This window comes from Solea senegalensis, linkage group LG15 (genome assembly GCF_019176455.1).
Source record: "Solea senegalensis isolate Sse05_10M linkage group LG15, IFAPA_SoseM_1, whole genome shotgun sequence".
In the NCBI taxonomy this organism is placed as follows: Eukaryota; Metazoa; Chordata; class Actinopteri; order Pleuronectiformes; family Soleidae; genus Solea; species Solea senegalensis.
Window position 1 is genome coordinate 8,034,175 of NC_058035.1, and position 20,639 is coordinate 8,054,813.

The following is a 20,639-nucleotide window of genomic DNA, read 5'->3' on the forward strand; positions in this document are numbered from 1 at the left end:
TCGCTGCACGCAGGAAGCGATTCGTTTTATGTCGAGACTGATGGAGGCAACATTGCAATAGTAAAGAGAGACGGCTGCAAACGTGTGTTTATGAAACGTTTCAGGAGTGAATTCTACTGCTTGAAAAAAAAAGCATCAGTTTGATGGGATACATTCTTGTGCACACAAATGCTCCCACAGTCAGATCTGATAGTATTGCTTGACAATCAGGCAAGATGCAGCATACAAAACAGCGGCGGAATAATAACGTCAACAACAACAACACAAATCGCTAAAAAGTTACACACTGCAATACGGTGAGTTCTCCCCTTCTATAGGGTATGCTATCCCTGATCATTTCATAGATCCGCCATCAATGTATAATCAATAATGGCTAATGGAGCAACTATTCCAAATGGAAAAATGACCCTTGACCCCTTGCAATGATATGTCTATATAAGCATGGTGTCATGTGGGTGTAAAATTACATGTAGGGAGTTGTCACGACCTTGAGTGAGGGACTGTTTCTGTTTCTGCGCAGGGTCTCGTACATTAGTAGCACAGTCTGCATTTATTTATGTAATGTATGAAATGTGTGTAGCCTTATGTGAGGTGTGCTGCACCACAGTCTGTGTAGCAAACGTGAAAAGGTGTCTAAAGCGTAACATTTCTGTATTGATCCAGTGTGAAGCCAAGGAGACATTTAATGGGACTTCCCCACCTCCACTGGTTACACAGCAACTCCCCCAGATGCTGTCTCAGCCGGTCTCACAGCCAATGGACAGATGTCCCTGTCCAGCTGAAAAGGTACAATTCATTCCACCCAACAAGGGCCTCTAATTGAGTAAGTGTTATGTCTCTAGTAACCGAAGCAGAGCTGATGTATATGCATCTTTACAGGCACTAAACAACCGTTTAAGGGGCATTTTCCTTGGCTGCTAACCAAAGGTTATATAGCCATAATCTATTCGAAAAATTGGTGCCATTCTCCCAAACTGCCCAATTGGAGACCTGAGAAGTTTTACATTCATGATGAGGGGAGCAGATGGTCCATCTCCATGGTGATGTCCAATTAAACACTTGCCCTTTCAGGATTTTTAGATAATTAACTTTTGTGGACTAAAAAACTCATTGATTCTTAAATTTGAAATTCTTTTTTTGAAATATCTAAATAAATAGACTTGAGACATCATAGAGGTACATATAACAAAAAGCATATACTGCATCTACTAATGTTTTTCATTACACTTTGTTAAGTCTAAGTACGGTAAGGATTTACGACAAACTGTTGTAATCATACTAATGTACAGTGTATATTATGTGTACAGGGCGATGCTGGTCTTCCAGGGGTTGTTGGCCTGCCAGGAGCAAAAGGGGATAAAGGAGACAAGGTATAGTGTTTAATGAAGCTGATGTTTGTGTGTGGTGTTTGCTTAAATCAAAATAGAGGTACATGTCAGAGATGTTGTGCTTCACTGCCTTTGAGCAGGTGGATGGCAATACAGTCAAATTTGACACTTCACAAAGTTATACAAAGTGCAGAAAATCATTGGGCCACCGTGTTGTAAATAACCACTGTAGGGACTTTTGTCTGTTTCGGCAGCATGGCTGGTTTTAAAGGACAGCAAACTGCAAGGACTTTCTGAGGAACACATTTCCACTTGATTGTCTGAGGAAGAGAAAAGCGCTCCGCGAACAAATGTCCTTGCTGTAGCGTGCGCGTTCTGCAGCCGGTGTCCTTCAGAGACGATTGCATACAATTATCTTTGTAATAAGGTGAAGGTGTGGGGAAATGAGAAAGAATGCGTGTGCTCGATCACCATAAAATGGATGTAGTTCAAAAAAATGCAAGGATCACCGCTAACATGTCAGCTCAGGCGACAGGTGGACTGTGAATGGGAAATACCTGCAGTTACTGAAAACTGTGGGCTTCGACAAGCCCTTTTAGTTGCCTGTTCATGGTTGAGAACATAGCCAAGGGTTTTACGACATAGGAATGAACAGGTGGTGGTACTGTATGGATGGCAAGGGCTGAATGTCCTTTTGTTAAGTCTGTTATGTAGACGGCTATTATTTCTCTTTCTTGTGAAACCTTTTTGACACCGTTTTAAACATCTTGTGTCTATTCATTCTGCAATAGTTTAACACTGCAAGCATTCAAGCTTGATTTGTATCATTTATATGGCTGTAGTCATAGACGGGCAAATGTTATGTCGAAATGTTTTTATTCAAAACCATGTGCATAGCAGCAGATTGTACTAATCAGATTTGTAAATGTGTTTATAATTGGCCTCTAATGATGCTTAATTGACTCTGCAGGGATCAACTCTCAAGCTGTAATGCGCACTTTAAGTGTGTTTGGTGATTGATTACTTGCTGCTATTTGATATCCCTATATTCACTGAGAGACTTACTCATCACATTTCACGGATGGGGGTTAGTGTATTTCACTTTGTTGCTCCTTTGCTCATATGAATCCTTGGTATGTGTTGCCTTGATAACTGAGGGCACATCCAAAGATGCACACATTGTATCTGCAAGCACCATACATGTGCAAAAATGCCACATTTCTGAGCCGATACAATACACACAAATCCCATCTGTCAAATTTAAAATACTATTCAGAAGACTGGGCGCCTCCATTAGTTTTATTATTTATTTATCTACGGGGCCATGTCTTGCGATCCGAATCAGTGGCTCATGCTGTTAACACCTGAAATCCAATTTTGTCAAATCAATACTTGGCACCATTTGTTTACTTACTGAACAACAAAATTCATAACAAATCCTATTACAGGCTACAGCACTAAATCAATGGAGTACATCCTCATGATTAAACCCTCAGTGGTGGCAAACTGGCACAACCAAATGACATCGCCTCACCTTTGGTACTCTATCACTGAGTAAATGCACTAAATACAGCACATGTGTACTATCTATTTATCTATTCTATTTTATAGAGTGACACATTATTAGTTGTGTTTACATACCCACCCCTAAATCAGATTCAAGTTACTAAACCTATATTTTGTACATGTGTATCAGCTGTATCAGTAATTAGTGCTTTTTTTTCTTGTCTTCCAGCAGCATTTCTATTTTAGTAATGATATGAAGATCAGTAATAACATTTTTCTGGTCTTGATTTTTATTATTTTATTGTTAAGAAATCTTGTGGTCCTTCCCCCTCCTATAATATGCTGACCTTGTTACACCATTAATCTTGTGTGGTAAATTCCCATAGCTATGCACCTTTGTTTAAGAATATTTGGTTCACATTGATCCCAATGTTGCCAAGGGAATTTCAGTGACGATTAAATTGTGTGGAACTATTAAAAGCAGCAACAGAATAATTGTGAATGCTGGAAAGGAGGTGAGCTTGTGAGACTTTTCCCCAACACATGAGAATCTCATGTCGTATGTTTTAACGTTGTAGTCGTCCGGGCAATTTAGAGCATTTAAACACCCCAGTAACAACTACAGGCCAATCGTAACGTGACCTACACAGAGCACCTCTCTGGAAAGTGTGCGGGGATTACTGCTATGGCTGTTTTACTCTGAATTGAAAGTAATATCCTCTATTACAGACAAGAGTTTGATGGAGGATTCTATACACTGCAGAGGGATTAAACCGCTATGATTAATCCAGAATCCCTCAGGAAATTAAACTGATAAATTGTGCATTATAACAATGCAGCCCACTTGAAAGGAAATCTATTTTATATGGCCGTGCGCATAAACCCTGGCATTACTAAATGTGCAGCTACTGTGTGTATACAAAAGAAAAAAAAAAACAACAACAACAACATAGTAGTGAAATCAAAAACGTATTTCCCCCTTTTATTAAACATTTTTTTTTGTAGTGAGTCTTATTCAATTTATACCTGTCATATCTCCAATGCAAATAACACCAGGTATTTTGTTTAGGGCACATTATTTGACTGACACTGAATTTTGATTAGTTGTCAAAACTAGCCTTTGTGTCTTTTTTATTCCTCAGTGTTAAAATGGTATTAGGTTTTCACTGCAGGGCTTGTACCACTGGTTCAATGCGAATATTAAATTGAAAGGAATGAACCATATGTACATTTACCTTATGCATTTCAATTGAATGAACAAACAATGTTGTTTGTTTACTTCACGAAGGAACTTAATTTTTATCGATCAGGTGCTAAGTATTCATAAAATGTAGACCGGATGAGGATGTTGTTCAGACTAATGGGTTGTTAATCCATGGAGTTGCGATGGTATCTCTGTTATTAAGCTTAGTCCTAGAGTTCTAATAAACCGGGCTTGTAATGGAGATGTGACCGTGAATGGGCATCTTTTGTAATTAGATTCTAAGTTTGAAGCAAGTACTATGTTAGGTTAATTTGTTGAACAACTATCTACGCTAATCTCCCCTCTCTCTCTTAACAATTTGTTCCCTGTCTTTCAATTTTCTTTCCCATTGTGCCGTGTAGAATTATAGTCTTAAAACAGAGCTTTTATTCCTTTTTTTTCCCCTCCTGCCCTATTCCTGTTCTGCTCTGTCCCTTTATAAAAATACAATTATTCAATCAATACAATGACCCTTAACAAGGTTCAGATTCATGCTCTGCAGTTGTTGGGAAATAGTATACTGATCTGCAGCTGCTGAGCCACTGTGTCAGCAGGAACTTATGGAACAGCTGTAGGAACACGGTCACCGATGAAATGATGAGGCTTCATAAAGCTACTCAGCAATGTGTGAACGACAGACCTTCCTCTAATTGTGTTGTTTCTGTCGCAGGGGGACTCGGGGGAAGTTGGGCCTGAAGGAAACCCAGGACATAAGGTAGGCTATCACGAGGGAAACAAGTTCGTTTTCTTTCGGGTTGTTTTGTTCTTAAGATTGTGATTGACACGGGCACGGAAACTTAAGTTTTTATCTTTGTTTCTCCAATAAAGTTTGTTTCCATTTCAAAATTATTTCGCTTTATTGCTTTTTTTTTTTACCACCAGTGGATAGCAGGTGGCTCTTTTCATTTTGTGATTTATGAAATCTGTCACTGCCCTCCTTGCGACGATTTTCAAACAACAGTGGATTAAATCACTGGCTTACATTGTGTTGACCTCCTTGGAGCATCATAGACAACAAAGCAATCCCAAAATGTAATTAAACCAACAAGTAGGTGCCCAGTTTGCACAGGGGAGAGTTGTTCTGCTGCAGAGACCAAAGTTTATTTCAGAGCAGTGGGGCTGTTGGCTTGGCTTGGCACCCCATCGGACACAGTTGGCAGTCGTCCTGGGTGGGAAGCCAGAAAAGGATCATGTCCTTGTCTCTGCAATAGCAACTTCTTGGGGATAGTCTGGCTGTCTGTACCAGAGGGGATGGTATCCTAGTGTGAACTTAAGTTGTCTAAGTTATGTTGTCTTGGTGAAGCTCTTGCTGTTGGGTGAAAAACAAATGACTTGCATAACTTAAGACATATTTGAAGTAACATGGAGCTGTGTCGAGCTCCTTAAGTGAGATTGGGCGGGATCAGTCATGAGGAGCCACTACTTTCTGGAACACCACTCGTGGGTGTCGTTTCCATGACTTAAAGTGAGAATGTCCTGCAGTGTTTACATTTATATAAAAGAACATTGTGAGGACTTTATACATCAGTGGTACAAACGGCCTTCCCTCAATCACTTAATCCTAAAGCTTTACCCACTGGAGATGTTATTTGCCTTATTAACCTTGATACAGATACATGGAATAATATGGAATAGCACTTCATGGCACAGTTCTCGCCACTTGTGCTGACTGAAATAAGGTTCAGGACCCAGTTAAAGCTTTTTTTGTTACACAACAGTGACCAAGAAACGTAATGATTTGATGCTAATGCACAGTACTATAATCTCCGCTCCCTGTCTATAGATATTTTCCTTCATTTTGATGTCTCATAAACCTTTTTTACCATGCACATCACTGCTTTGTGGCATGTTTTAATTATCATTGAACACATCGATGTCTAGCCCTCCTAGACACTTGTGTTTGTCTCATTGTTAGAACAATTTTCATGCAGCTGTCGATATTTTAAGTTATGATGTGTTTGACCTTGGAGGCCGTCATAAAAGAGTTAGTTTGAGCTTTATGGGCCTGCCGAGGTCATGAAACCGTTCAGATTCAAATCTTGCCGTGTTCCAAGTTCCAAAACCTCTTGTACATTTTTGGAAGAGTTTGTGAAAAGTAATGCGTCTGGGAGGCTCGCAGAGAGTCAGTGCTCAGGAAGATTTGTGGAAATAAGCATTTTTGGAAGTTATTTTTGTGGAAATAAGCCTCCGAAAGCTTATTCCCTGACTACGTATAATGTTACGCATGCCATCGACTGTGCTAAAGATGAAATGATGCTGTGAGCGCATAAGCAAACACCGTAGCTGGTAATTTTGTATCTGATTCCCAAGTGTGTGTCTGTATCTGTATGACTGTGTATGTCTGCCAGTGAGTTTTGTAGTTTAGGATTGATTGAGGAGCGGACAAAAAGTTTCTGGATACTCTCGCCCGCTTTAGCACTGTTTCACTGAATTACACAGTAACGTGATTAGTTTGAAGAGTTACTTGCATACATTTACGTATTATTGAGGATGGGATTATTAAAATTAGGCAGATTAGGGGATTTGCGTAGTTGTGTTCCTTTTAAAACTTGCCTTTAAGTTTATAGATAAGCTGTGTGATTGATTCCAATAATGCTGAACGGGGAAAAGAATTAAATTGCAGTTCGAAAATGTCCCCTTGGTGTTAAAAAAAAGATTAAAAAGTATGAACTTGTCAAAGGTTCCCTCTTTGCTTTTTAACTTTCAATCCTGTCATTGCAGGGGGAACCTGGATCAGAAGGGCAACAGGGAATCGATGGGGAGAAGGTAAGTACTCCTCTCTCCGGCAGACATATATTCCATACATAGCACATCAGGCAGTTCTAGTTTCGTCAGGGAATCAATTCTTATAGGCTTTTCATTTTCTGTGTGATGCCCTGGGGGGTAGGAGTGAAGCAGATCTCGCTCTGTGTGGCTGTTTTCAGGTGTCTGTCATATCTGAAGTAGAACTAAGTGTCTTCTAGGCTGCAGTGTCCTTCCGCAGTGAAATTAATTGATATGTATGCTACAATAGACCTGGCATACTAATAGACTAAACTCATTTTTAAAATTGCTGGACGCCCCTTCCATGTCATTGCGGGTTAAACTTTATTGCATGCTCTTAAATCTGTCTGCAGTGATGAAACTAATGTGTGTAATATACTGTGAAGTTTCCTTTTTTTTTTCTTTTGCTCTGTACAAATGTATTGGACAGGTTTTTTTAAAAACCTTGAAAGGCTGCGAAATTGACAACAACGCAGGGCCTCAAAGTTTTTGTAGAACTGACCAGGGCTTTTGTAAGAACTGGATTATCTGCGTGTATGTGTGTGTGTGTGTTGCTGTATCAGAGAAGGCAAGAGGCTGCATAATCTGTCAGTACTGTGACACAGCACAGTTGAGCAGTGTTGCTGTTGACTGTTACTTACTTATAACAGTGATCCCAGTCTCAAACTATGCCATGTTGGATACTTGAATTTGAGTGCATAAGGCCCTTAAAATCCTTGAAAAGTCCTTGAAGTTAAATTACAAAGAGGGTGTGGGAACCTTTGTTAGAAATTAATTAAGATGCTTCTGGGATCTGGTGTTGTTTTAGCCTCAAGCAAATATGGCCGGTCCTTAAAGTTTCAGTTACATTAAAAAAAAAGAAAAGAGTGTTTTATGTTGTACAGCATTTTTCGCCCACAAAGGCACAGTCTCAGTAGATGGTAGCTGTGCAGATGGTCAGCGGTCTAATAAAGAGACTTCTTTGCATCACCATCTCCCCCTTGAGTTGGTAAACATCTGCCACAGACATCCGCCTCCCTGCAGGCTGGTGACCTGCACTCTGCTCGAACAGTGTCTCAGGGAGGAAAACAGAAATGAAAACATCAAGCCAAAAATGATAGACTGATACTCGTCCGTGGAATCGCTGCTCTTTGACATTATTTAAAACAAGTTTGTGCAAGTTATAAAGGAGTTGATCTGTGGACAAAACCATAAAAAGCCACAGAGTTGCTTTGGATAGTTGTCAGGATGTGATACATTTATTTGATAGAAATGTTGGCAGTACATTGTTCAGCACTGTCTAATTAACAAAACGGATCAGAGGATGAATAACACAAGCCTTAAATCACTAAGGTTTACGTGCAGTTTCCTGGAAAGCACAAATTATTCATTTGATGCCCTAAAACAGTTGGTATTTAATTTTGTGTTTTCCATCAGTTTCCAGGCTGCTGCTACGCAGTGATGTATGACAATCTAATTGTTTTTTTACGCCTCCACACCGGCAACATTCAAGGCATTCATGTATTTGGTCATCTATCCGTCCCCTGTTGCTGCAATATTTCTGGGATGCCTTAGGGAAAGTCTTTTTACTCTCTCTCACATTCACTTGCACTTCGGGATGCGTAGATTAAAAATAGATTCAAGAACAAGATCAGCGTGACCTCTCCAAACATGTTATTGACTATAACTTAAGAGTCATACATAGTTTTATTTAATTCCTTCAAACTATAACTTGACCACTTGGTTACCGTAAGTCACTGATTCTAGTTTAAAGATTGATAAATGATACATTCTACATAACTTACGTCATAATAAAGTGGAAGTAGAAGTTGCGGTGATTATATATCAAGAAATATTTATGCCATATAATTGCATATGATAATAACTAAGAAACCAATCAGTTACTGTAACTTCTGAACGAAGATTAAGGAAGTTGATAAATGACGAAGAATCTGCTCATACAGACACAGATTTAGTATTTGCTACTTGCTACTTGTGTGCATTAATCCAAGTATAATTCAAGCTGAGGGAGAGGGGGAAAAAAAGTGCAGAATTGGAAGATCATAAAATCCACCATTAATTTGTCTCCCCACGACTGACCTGACTCTTCTTTGTTACGTGATAAGTTGCTACTGGCAACCCAAGTTGATGTCATATCAAGGCATTTGCATATGAATGGCAGGATCAAGTTTATTTACACAGCACTCCGGAGGAGAGTGGGACCACCGAATCAGAAATGAACACGGAGACTCGCAGAGACTCCACTGTGTCATGAGGGAAGGAAATGAATGTGCATTAATCTTCAGACGAGACTCCGCGTTTTTATTCGGTGATGAATGCGAGCACTGGCGCTGAGGCAATCAGGAGGAAAGAGTGAAAGAGCTTGAGAGCAGCTTCGCACCATAGCTCACTTAGCTGACTGGACATCGGCTTGTTCAGTATGCAGTGGCTGAGATAGTGTTATTAATCCTTTTCAACGAGAAGCAGCTGCTTAAAGCTGGCTAAAAGTTGATATCAATTGATACTTTACGCTAACATTCTCATACATCTGAATGCAGTCACTAAATATAAATATGCAACAGTAACGGTTTCATCCATTTATGCTCACATTTGTTATATATCAAATCCTATAATTGTGAGGCCTGACACTGATGTTTTCTTTTAGTGTGGCTTTGATCTTTGTACATCCCATCTGGTGTCTCAAATAGACAAGGAAAAGTCGAAAAATCAGGACTGTTTTTTTGGCATCGCTTCTGGCAGGCGTCTTCACACATCATCACACAAACTTGTTATGTAACGGCCGGCTGTGCCGTTAGGGTGTGTCTGGGATGTGTATAGCCGAGCTGAGCACGAAAATAAAGCCTGAATCAATAGTGAAAAAGATACTGTGTGTCTTGTAACTAACAAGCCGGTCATTGATCTATTACGTTATCCAAGATCCAAGAGTAGAGTAGTAATAGGTTGAACGTGTCCAATACCGACCAGATGTTGCACTAGATGACATTGATCCTCATGTTTTCGTGTGATATTGAGAAAGATGACAAACAAGTGTATGTGCCAAAAAATAGGCTGATATTTTCTTGGAATTGGTCATATGGAATTTCATTTTTTTATACAATTAATTGAAAGGGATTTATATAGAAATATTGTTTGAAACTAATTACATGAACTCGCTTGATAAATAACCTATTTACTCTGACCACCAGACTTTATTACCTGATCTGTCTTACTGCAATTAGCTCATACTCCATTTTCAAAGCTAGTATGTTATTTAAAGCTTGAGTAGACACCCGAGAAGCTAGAATTCTACGTATGAGCATGTGATCCAGTATCGCTTTGCAGATATGTGTCCGATGGGACAGGGGGAGTGCACGCAGTGTTATCTTGTGGGTTATCCAAGTTACATTTGAGGTTACATGATGTCGGGCTGAAGAGTGAGGTGTCGGAGGAGTCGAGCAGCACGGATGAAAGGGGATATGAACTAGAGGATCTCTGACAGTGAACACCGATATCCTCACACAATGTCCCTTTGTTGAAGGATACCCCAGTTAACTATAAACTGTATGTACAGTGTGATAGACATGCCAATAAGTGCTCAAAGTCTTCACTGCACTGTATGTGGTGGTCAGACGCTGAGCAAATGGAAAGTCACAAAAGGCATTTCCTGCCGTAACCTCCTTGGCATTTGTAGGCCGACACTCGAGATATCTACGTTACTCAGAGATCCTGTTCCACGGGCCTGTCTTTCAGTATAACAACACTACCCCATCTATACGTCTCAATACTTAAAACAACTAAAAGCTGAATTTTGCATCACCCAATTAGGCCAAATCCAGGTTGTTCAGTATCGATTGAATTGTGTACAGTAAATAAAAGTCGCATTAACTGTAGAGTTTGCACAGACAGGCGCGCTGACCTTCAGCTGCTCTGCTTGGTAAAAGGAATAGGAAAACATGATTAGACTGCGTTCGTACACCCGTGCCTCTTTGGCTCTCTTTATTTGCTTGCTTTAGTTGTCTTGGGCTGGGGAGCTGCCAGATTGCCTTGTGGCCCCACCGCTACTGGATTGACAAGACACAGTGGTGTGTGTAATTAGCAGGCAAGTGTACACAGCTCCCCACAGTGTTCTGACCTCGTGCTGCAGCAGCGGCAGCCACACAGTCTGCACCAGCCCCTTCTCTCTCCTTCATCCTTACCTATAAAAGCAACAAAGCCCACAGCTTGCAACAAAAGCAAACAATATACCCAGCTCCTCCAGACTATATCCCCCTCCATGTCACTGTGCACCTGGATTGGGCTTAAGGGCTTACAGTAGAGTCTGTTAGACAGCGAGGCAGCATCTTAACAAGGGTATGGTGTGGAAGGTGGGATGATAAAGAAATACCCTTTTCCCATAAGGGGTCATTAGATGTTTCCCACTTAAGAGATGGGACCTTCTTCACAAGCATCAGCATGCATCATAATTGAATAATTTAGTGTTAGTCAGGTGGGAATGTGTGTGAATCACTATATCACATCTTTCCACTTTAAAACTATATAAGTTCAAGGGTTTTAATATATTTGAAGTATATACTAAAGGAAGGGATGACAAAACAAACTGATGAGCAATATTGACCGTTTCTGTGGGATTTTCAAAAACCCAAGCAAAAATAAATAAATTAAAACGTAAATCACAGTGTTTAGTCGCATCGAGTTTAAAACTTAAACTGAATACTCCAAAAACAGCATTGGTAACTGTTGAATTTAAAATCCCAGCTAGTCTGCTGCAACCACCACGGAATATGTGAAGATAATGTGACTTTTTTGACTGACTGAGTTTCTGACTGACCTGAATTTGGTTCCTGATAAGGACATTTTGTGCCACGGGAGAAATTACTCACCACCTACATCTGTCTTTTCCAGTTGCACTACACAATTCAGATGATGGCAGTTCCCTGACAGCACTCATTGTCTTGTGTCTGCAGGAGAGGGTGCCGGGAGAAAAGAAGTTCACTTTGCAATATATTACTTTATATGTTTATGACTCACTGTATATCACAACCTCACACACCCTATAGAGAACGTAGCTCTGGGACTTGATTTAAACAAATATTTGTAGAATTTTGATACAAATAATAATGAATTTATTCATACATTTATTTTCTACCACATCCCGTTCATGAAGGGTTATATCCTGGACATGTTCCTAGTCCATCAGAGGGCCAACAGAGACAGGCATTCACACCTATGGTCAATTTGGAGTCTCCAGTTATTCCACAATTTGTTTTTGGGAGGACACCAGATTACCCAGAGTGACCGCACACACACACACACACACACACACACACACAAAGCCTTTTGCTGTTTGGTGCATGCTAATTCAAAACATATAGCTTTAAAGAAATATGTTATAATGATCAAACACACACGAACAAGCGTCGGCCACTTTATTAGGGACAGAAAACACCAAATGAAGTGGGAAGAGTGGCACCAGTGCAGTCAGTCTGCTGCTGTAGTCTATCTGCTTCAAGATTTGATGCGTTGTGTGTGTGTTCAGACATACCCATCTTCTGCGTACCTCGGCGGGAATGAGTAGTTGCCTTTCCATCATTTAAAACCAGTCTAGCCATTGTCACTGCCTCAGAACTGCGGTTATGTTCACTTTTTCGGACCATTCTCTGTATTGCTGCGTGTAAAAATCCCAGTAGATCAGCAGTCCACACCATGTCTAATCCATTGAGTTGCTGCTGTGTAAGTGGCTGGTGAGTGTTTGTAGCAGTGCGACAGCTAGGTAGTGTATTTTAATTGAAGGTCCCCTTGACTTCATGATAGGGAACGTGACATCAGGCATCACCAGAACAGGAGAGCGATGACATTTTACAGAAGTCCATGTTTATGGCGTGAAATGCTTGTGGGCGTGTACGTATCGTTATCTCCTTCTAAAAAACAAAGTGGTGGCAACATTCTGACAAGATTAACCAATTAATCAAATGCACTTTTTTCCTCTGACAGAGCCTGGTTATGTATGCCGTTGTTATCAGATGAGCCTCGTACCATAACTAGGTGGCAAATTTACTTGTGGATCCCATCGAGAGTCAAATTGCCTCAGTGAAGTACTTAAGCTGTCAATTTAAATAAATGGTTGGGCTCTCATGCACAGCAATAAGCTGAGCTGTTAGTGAGAATGTATGTGTCTGGGCTGAGGGGCCCATATATGACAAAATGTAATATAGTCATGTCACAATCATGTCATTGTAAGTGCATTTCTATAGGCAAGCTTTATATGCTGTGTATTCCATTGGGACGAGTATCTTACTCCACTGTTGCCATGGCTTCTGTTTTCTAAATGGTGTTTAACACAAGACTTGTCGGGAATAGGCAATGCATTTGTCATGTCTCTGGTGGAGTCAGACTTAATGTGATAAGGGTAGGTAATCATCTTCTGCAGATATATAATTGGCTATTAATAGCCTTTCCAGCTCTAAAAATAACCATGACAAATGATTGTGTTTCTGAGTCATTTTTTACCAACGCTCACACTCCCCATCTCTCCTGTTCCCCCTAACCTATTTCATGGAGTTTGCTGCTACTGGCCCAAATGTGTCATACCTAACAAGGCTTGCTGCAAATTTAACCTGTCAATATATGTCAAGCCTCATTCATCAGCGAACGCTCTTTAGCGCGGCTGTCCTTCATCTTTCACATTTTACCACAGGAGGCTTGACTTTGCCTTGAGCTTACACGGCTCAATCCCGCCCCCGGATCCTCTGCTTTGAGGTGCAACAGCAATGACAATCACTGTCTTTGCTAAGTGCAACCAGAGAAAACAGGGGGCGGTTGTGGGGATAAACACAGCGTAACCAGCTGACTGTGAATTCCTTGGCGCCGTGTTGACTCGTCGCTGGTGACAGCCATTTTCTGCACTTTTCTTATTGACAGGCATGTGAATCTCACACCTGCATGAGATGTTGTTTACTGAGTGTCAACACACTGACATACAGTAATACCTGCTGGTTTTTTTAAGATATTTTTTAAGCAAGTCTTTGGCAGTGATAATACATACATTTCATTGTATTGTATATTTTTTTTGTTCCTAGGGTCTGAAAGGTGACCCAGGGCCAGTTGGTCCAGTTGGTCCCAAGGGAAACAAAGTGAGTGAGTCTGGGCTAGAAAAAAAAACAACAACACTTACTACTAATTGCTTACTCTTTTTATGAAATTATTATAGGTAACTTAATTTAAACACTAATCCCAGTCTCATAAAAATTCCCAAAAAGTATCATTTATAATTTAGCGATATCTTAAGCTGAGACAGTATTTGTCACATTTTGGATAAATGTACTACTGTAAGATTAAAACCTAAATTTTAAGTGCTGGAAATGGGTGAGATGAGTTTGATTCAAAACTGTCTCCTGTTCACCTTCTCATGATTTGTTCACTGACATAATTAGATTTTGCGATACAGAAAATATTTCTCTTTTCAAACTTTTCCTTTCTTTTAATGCCACAGTGGGATTATTGTCCATGTATGAGATGAAATGGTGTTTTTTTTTCTCCCTGTAATTAGTTGCTGTATCTCCTCTTTTTATTTATTTATTTTTGTTTTTGTTCTTGTTGTCTTTTGGTAGAACTCAGCGCATAATTGTAGGTGCAATGCTCTGTCTGCCAGCCTTGAAGTTATAATGAGGTCTGTGTGTTTCTGTGAAGACAACAGAGAATCACAGAGTATTTTATCCTATTTTATGGATGGGAGGGTAGGAGGTGGGGGTGGAGAGAGAGAGAGAAGGTTTGTTTGTATTGAAACTGACAAAGGGAGGCAGATTTGGAAGCACAAAGTAATGAGTCCCCCGAATATCCCATAGCAGGCATATTTTAGCTGTGACATTCATTTAGACAATAAAATGGATATGAACTACAAGCAATTTTTTCTTTCACCATCACATGAAAAAAAAGGGTACATCAAGGTGGTTTTCCATTCAGTGCTGCATAGGCAACAGTAGACATTAGACCTGCAACTAACGATTATTTTCATAATCGATTAATCTGTCCATTATTTGAATCATTTGTTCCATAAAATATTTTAGAAAACCTTAAAAAAATGTTGATTGGTGTTCGTCAAACCAGGAAATGATGATGTTCTCAAATGTCTTGTTTTGTCCACAAACCAAAATGATTCACTTTTAATGATTTCTTTGTTATTCAGAGCAAAGAAATGAAGAAAATAAATAAATAAAGCTTAAACAATTGGAAATCTTGTTTTAATCATGATGTCGATTCATTTAGTAATCGATTAATCATCGATTAATTGTTTTAACTCTAGTAGACAGTTACTTCATTCCCTGTGTTAGTTTTGTGACTTCCTGTGTATTCCAATGACACTACAGTGAATCTCTTGACATGATAGGGTAAGGCTGTGTTTATTTTAAAGTCATTTAAAAGCACCGGCCCACCTGCTGGTCATCTGACAGTGTGGAAATCATCACACAGGCTTCACTTCATGACACACTGTAAATATCAGATAATGGTTTTTGCCCCGTGCATTCACAGAGTGCAAATATTGAAATATTACAGCCATGCATAATCGGTTTTATTTGTCTTTTTTTGTCACACCAACGATGAGCCTTTGGGATAAGATAGGATATATTACTTTGCAAACAATATGTGAAGTTGTGACTGATTTGGGCATTTTCGGCATTTTCGTTTTCCTTCACAGGGTGACGCGGGCAAGCCTGGAACTCCAGGGCTGCCTGTAAGTTCACACCATTTTTTCATTTACATCTCATTATGCTGTCTGTATATGTATAAGGACATTTCGAAAGCGCCAGAAATGTAAACTCAAGCGGTTGTGACCTGAAAAAGGTAGGACAGGACTTTTGTAAATATCACAGCCTTTTGGCCCGACCAGACACGCACAGGGTGTTAAAAGCATTAGGCCCACAGAGATGGAAAGTGAAGCACTCAGGTGAGCAGTCTCTTTGTCACATTTCCATCGCCGAGGAATGGGTCAAACAAGGAGCAGATAGACAGGGCTCAGTGGCCGTTCTCACGTTTGGCCAAAAGGCTCGGCATGAGCAGCCACGCAGGGAAAAATGGAGCTCCCAGTCGCAGGGTGGGGGTGGAGGTTGACAGATAGTCACTAGCTGTATCCTGCATGGGTGAGACATGTACTTATTGGGTTGGTGGCTGTCCCTGCAGATGTCTTTCATTTACAGACACCTGGGTAGAAGTGCAGCACACTTTATGTATTTCGATCTTATAATTGGACAGGCTGTACGAGTGTATTTTTCTGTGGTCCAGTGGACAGTGAACATAAATGTAGTCATTCCAGTGCACACTCAAATGGAGGATACATATGTCAGCAGACTGCATGTCACACAGTCCCTCATCGTCGCCTATCAACACATACACACTGTATGTGTTCAAGTACACATGTGGGCACAGATGCAAACACACACACTCACACAGTGCATCGTCGCCTGGGAATTGATGGGTAGGGGAGATTAAAGGTATACTGCGGGTGGTTAGCTAATTATGTACACATCATGAGGGGATCAGCCTGCCAGTTTTAATCAGCACTGGAGTGATACAAAAACTCTGTCCCACTGCTTCAAGCTTGTCCTTTTTTATGTCACCAAAGTGCTCATAGTACCCACAGAGCACTGTCGCCATCCCTTAGATGTTCTCTCGTGCTTATTTTACATTTTTTAAGGACATGTAAAACTACTGTCTGTCCCTGACTTTTTAAACATTTAGTCGTGGGATTGTGGGTGAGTGTTGCGCTTTACTCAAGGTGTAAATGAATGAACTGAATGGTAAGCAAAATAATGGTCCCTCTCATACAAATGCAGCTGCAAATGCTTTAGGGCTGTCAGTCACCCTTGTTATATATTGTTTTATTACGTTGCATGAGGCGACTGATGAACGAAAACTAAAGAAAATATGTTGTGAATGTCTGTCTCTGCAGCTGTTTCTAAGAAAAGTCAACAGCATTTGACTTTTGGATGCCAATTGAAAGAGGACCCCAATAATCTGGCTCCTATTTGAAAGCCGAGATGTTGTATGTGGCCTTGTGTCCATGTTGTGGCCTGCTGATAGACGACTCTGTCTACCCTTTGCCGACAGTGGTCAGCAGGGTGTCTGGGGAGTTGTAACAGTCATGCCCTAACTTTTCTCAGGGTCACTCACGTCCAAGGATAACTGCTGTACCTCAGGAACAATTGTGTTTCACGCCTATACCCAGCATTGTTAAACCATATGATATATCAATCATGTGAGGTCTGTTTTCATACTGACTGGCATTTGTTTTTATTGCTTGTTTCATTCCCAGGTTAACAAGGAACGTCTCAAAGGAGATCAGGTAGTCTATATTATTTTCTCTGAAAACATCTAAGCATCCTTTATTCTTGACTTTATGTGTCTCTCGTCTTGTAAACATAAATCCTTATTTGCCACATCCAGGGCCCTCGGGGCGACACAGGAGAAAAGGTAACAAATCTCATTTTCCTTTGCACGTAACATGTTCTAAAACAATTAAGCACCACTATTATGTTCATCAAGCAATTACAGAGGCACCGTAAGCCTATCCTTTCAGAGGAACTTAAAAACAAAATCACGGCTCAGCATATATCTACCTTGATTAACTTGTTAATAGTTTCTTATCAAGACAGAATAATGGAATGAAGCTCTGATCAACCGAGGCTGAAAATTGCCTATTAGAGAGAAGTCACCTAGAAACTGTTCATGAGTAAGAATAGAAACACGAGCTGTATATACTCTGTTCTATCTATTCATGCAATTTTCACTAAGCAAATATTTATGTTTCCCATCTCTGGAAATTCTGCTCTCGTCGACAAAGTACATTTGGCATAAACTCACACAATCACACAATTCAAGTCATAATATCTTCCTGCATGGCCAAATACACATGGATGTAGCACTTAACTCATTATGTTTGAATGTCATTTTCTTCAGGGATCGGCTGGGGTGCCAGGGGAACCAGGCAAAGAGGGCAAAAGGGTGAGTAAACAGAAACCACCCACTCGTTGTGTGGCCTGGCTGGTGTTTTACTTACTGGGCTACACAAACGGCAGCTGAGTGGTTGGTGTGGTTTTTCAGGGAGGCAAATGTGACCTGTGGCCAACAGGTCTGGTTGGTGTGGGCCTGTTGTAATGTATGGCAATTAATGAGTGGGCTCTGTGGTTAATGGGACACAGACGCAGACACAGTGTAGTGTGACAGGCAGTGCATGTGGGTTGTGGTCACCAGAGTTCACAAATTCATTAATGGAAACGTTGTATTTTATTTATTTCTTCCCTGTAAATGAATACTAACTGGTGATGAGGACATACAGGTGTCACACATGTGTGTGTAACATAATGTCTAAGAGCACCGTATGTAAAGCAGATGACGTCGTTAAAAGGTGTTGAAATGGTCCTTAAAATAGCAGTAAGAATTTCTGTGGAGCGTTGGAAACATGTTGGCTAACAAAAGTACACCTTTGACTTGTCATTTTAGATATTTTAATACAAAAATGTTCCATTTTAAATCTATTTTCAATGTTACAAATTCAGCGCAGCGTCTTTTTAGAGTTTTGCGACCCAAGCAGAACACATGGATTTTCTTGATAATAATTATTAATTATTATCGAATAATTAAGAAGTGAAGTCTGTTTCTTTCATGTAACATGTTCTTACATCAGTAGTGTAAAGTTGGTAAACACTGTAACATCACGGTGGGCTGAAGATTGCGCCTCCGAAAGAATGTCATTGTTCTGCGTCATCACAGCTGAAACACAGTGCTCACGAACAGGTGGAGAGAGTTATGCTCGGTTTAATTAGACTGGAGTTGTAAATACCTTCCCTGCATCACCATGAAAATAGCTCTCGTCAGTCAACTGAATATTCCTATTTGTATATCTATTTACCTTCCAGAAAGGGCTAATAATATTGCACAGAAATTGGCTCCAGTGCAGCAGAATATGAAATATATAGCAGGTTGAGCTGTAGAGCAACTATAAGTAGGTCAGGCAAATGTTCTTTTCAGATTCAGGAGAGGCTGAGATGATGCACAGCACTCGAGACGTCTAGTCACAAGTATCTCAGCATTCCACCGTTCTGTGCATGAGTTCATTCTTACTCCAAAAATTGCTTCAGTGGCATGAACAATTTATGACCCATCATTGGCTGGGTTACTTCTCAACAGATCGTTCCGATGCCCGAAAAGTAACACAATCTATTGTCAGGCAAAGTGTTCACCGTCAAAAAAAGTAAGCTCAGCGGCCGATGCAGATGTTTTTTCATGCCTTAGTCTGTGCCTCATTAGTCGGGTGTTATTGTATGCCTAACCTAACTTAAGCAGGGACTGAGCGTCAAAGGGACTTTGTGTCAGAAGCATCAATTATAGTGTGCACTTTTCTTCTTGGATACCGTGTTAGGATGAATCTTTCGATCATAAATGGCTCTGAGGAAACAGAGAGTGACTCTGTGTTTGATGTGGGAGCGCCTTGGTTTTCTGTATACCCATCAAACCTCTCACACTAGTTATCTCTTTGAAGATTGTGCAGGTATATAGTCCATAGTCCTTCAAGCTGGCCATCTCAGACTTTCTGCTGTTGTTGATGCTGAAGACACAGTCAGATCTATAAATACCCTGTCTTTGATGACTGGCTGGCTGCACAGTGACTGTGAATGTGGTAAGGTTTCTGCGTATTCTTAGTTCCAGGAGTCACATGTGGCCTCAAAGTTGTTGACCAACCTGTGTTTCTGCAGTCTGACGGTCTATTTTGGACGGTGGACATGTATCGTTATCAGGGGCTAGCTGGTGGTCAGCTGATACAGCGGGAGACTCTCACCCAATTAGCAACTCTTGTCCACACTCGCAACTTAGTGGTTTCACTAACAGCCATGGTCGCTTTACAAATGATGTGGACTATCTTGACGGAGACTGACCACTCTGCAAACTTTATAGGATTGCCTGTAGTGGGAAGCTTTCACAAGGCCTTAGATTCAAGCCAGCCCATCTCTCACACTGTCTGCTTCAATTTATTGTTAAAGAAAATTCGACCACTCTAAGCCATTTAGATTTACTTCAAGGGGATGCGGAGGACATTGTAGTGAGGAGAAGAGGAATGATGCCATTTGCACTAATCCTTCTCTGTAGCTTAAAGCAACATATGCAAGAGAGGATATCAAGGTCAGTTACCCAACCCTTTCCGTGACCCCCTGTCTAACATTCACAGAAACTTGATTTTATCTTATTACCTTGATGGATGTCTAGTTCAGTAAGTCGCAGCCAGTCCAGCCGTGTCTAAGAATTTATGGGAATATATTACCCCCACGTTACACATTACCATTAATAGTGATGTGAATGGCTTGGTTTTATCTATAATGGATGGTATTGACACAGAATGGCCGAGAAAGTGTAGAACTTTGGGATTCGGTGGCACATTACAGCAGATCAAAAGGAATATGGGGAGTGCCAGTAAAAAGAATATGTTCCCCTTGCCAACCGTGGTGTGTTTAAATATTCAAAAGGTTCTGTAATGATGTGCTAAGCTCTGTGTTGTCATTGTAGGCTGGCCTTTTTGTATCCAGGCTGAGGAGGTGAAAGACATGCATGCTGAAGGGGATCACCTTGGAATTTTCAAAGCACACAAGCCAAGTTCTTTTTTGAGTATCCTGTAGTAGAATTACCTGACAATCTAATACACAACAAACATAACAGGACTTTAGGAGGAAGTCATCAGGGCTTTGGATGGCAAACATTTTGTAAATAAAATCAACATTTCATAGTTTTCATGCTCGAAATAGGACTGAAAACCTACGCTTGGTTATAGCACTTGG

The 20,639-nt window shown here is 40.5% G+C and overlaps 1 protein-coding gene across 1 annotated transcript in view; it reads left to right on the forward strand.

The window, feature by feature from the left end:
- The window catches only part of LOC122781686 (collagen alpha-1(XIX) chain), an 85,933-nt gene that overhangs the window by 10,416 nt on the left and 54,878 nt on the right, over positions 1–20,639 (forward strand). The window contains exons 8-16 of the mRNA XM_044045632.1: positions 664–786; positions 1,308–1,370; positions 4,748–4,792; positions 6,799–6,843; positions 13,896–13,949; positions 15,512–15,547; positions 17,126–17,155; positions 17,257–17,283; positions 17,770–17,814. Of these exons, the coding sequence (XP_043901567.1) occupies positions 664–786; positions 1,308–1,370; positions 4,748–4,792; positions 6,799–6,843; positions 13,896–13,949; positions 15,512–15,547; positions 17,126–17,155; positions 17,257–17,283; positions 17,770–17,814 (468 nt within the window). The remainder of the gene's footprint in view (positions 1–663; positions 787–1,307; positions 1,371–4,747; positions 4,793–6,798; positions 6,844–13,895; positions 13,950–15,511; positions 15,548–17,125; positions 17,156–17,256; positions 17,284–17,769; positions 17,815–20,639) is intronic.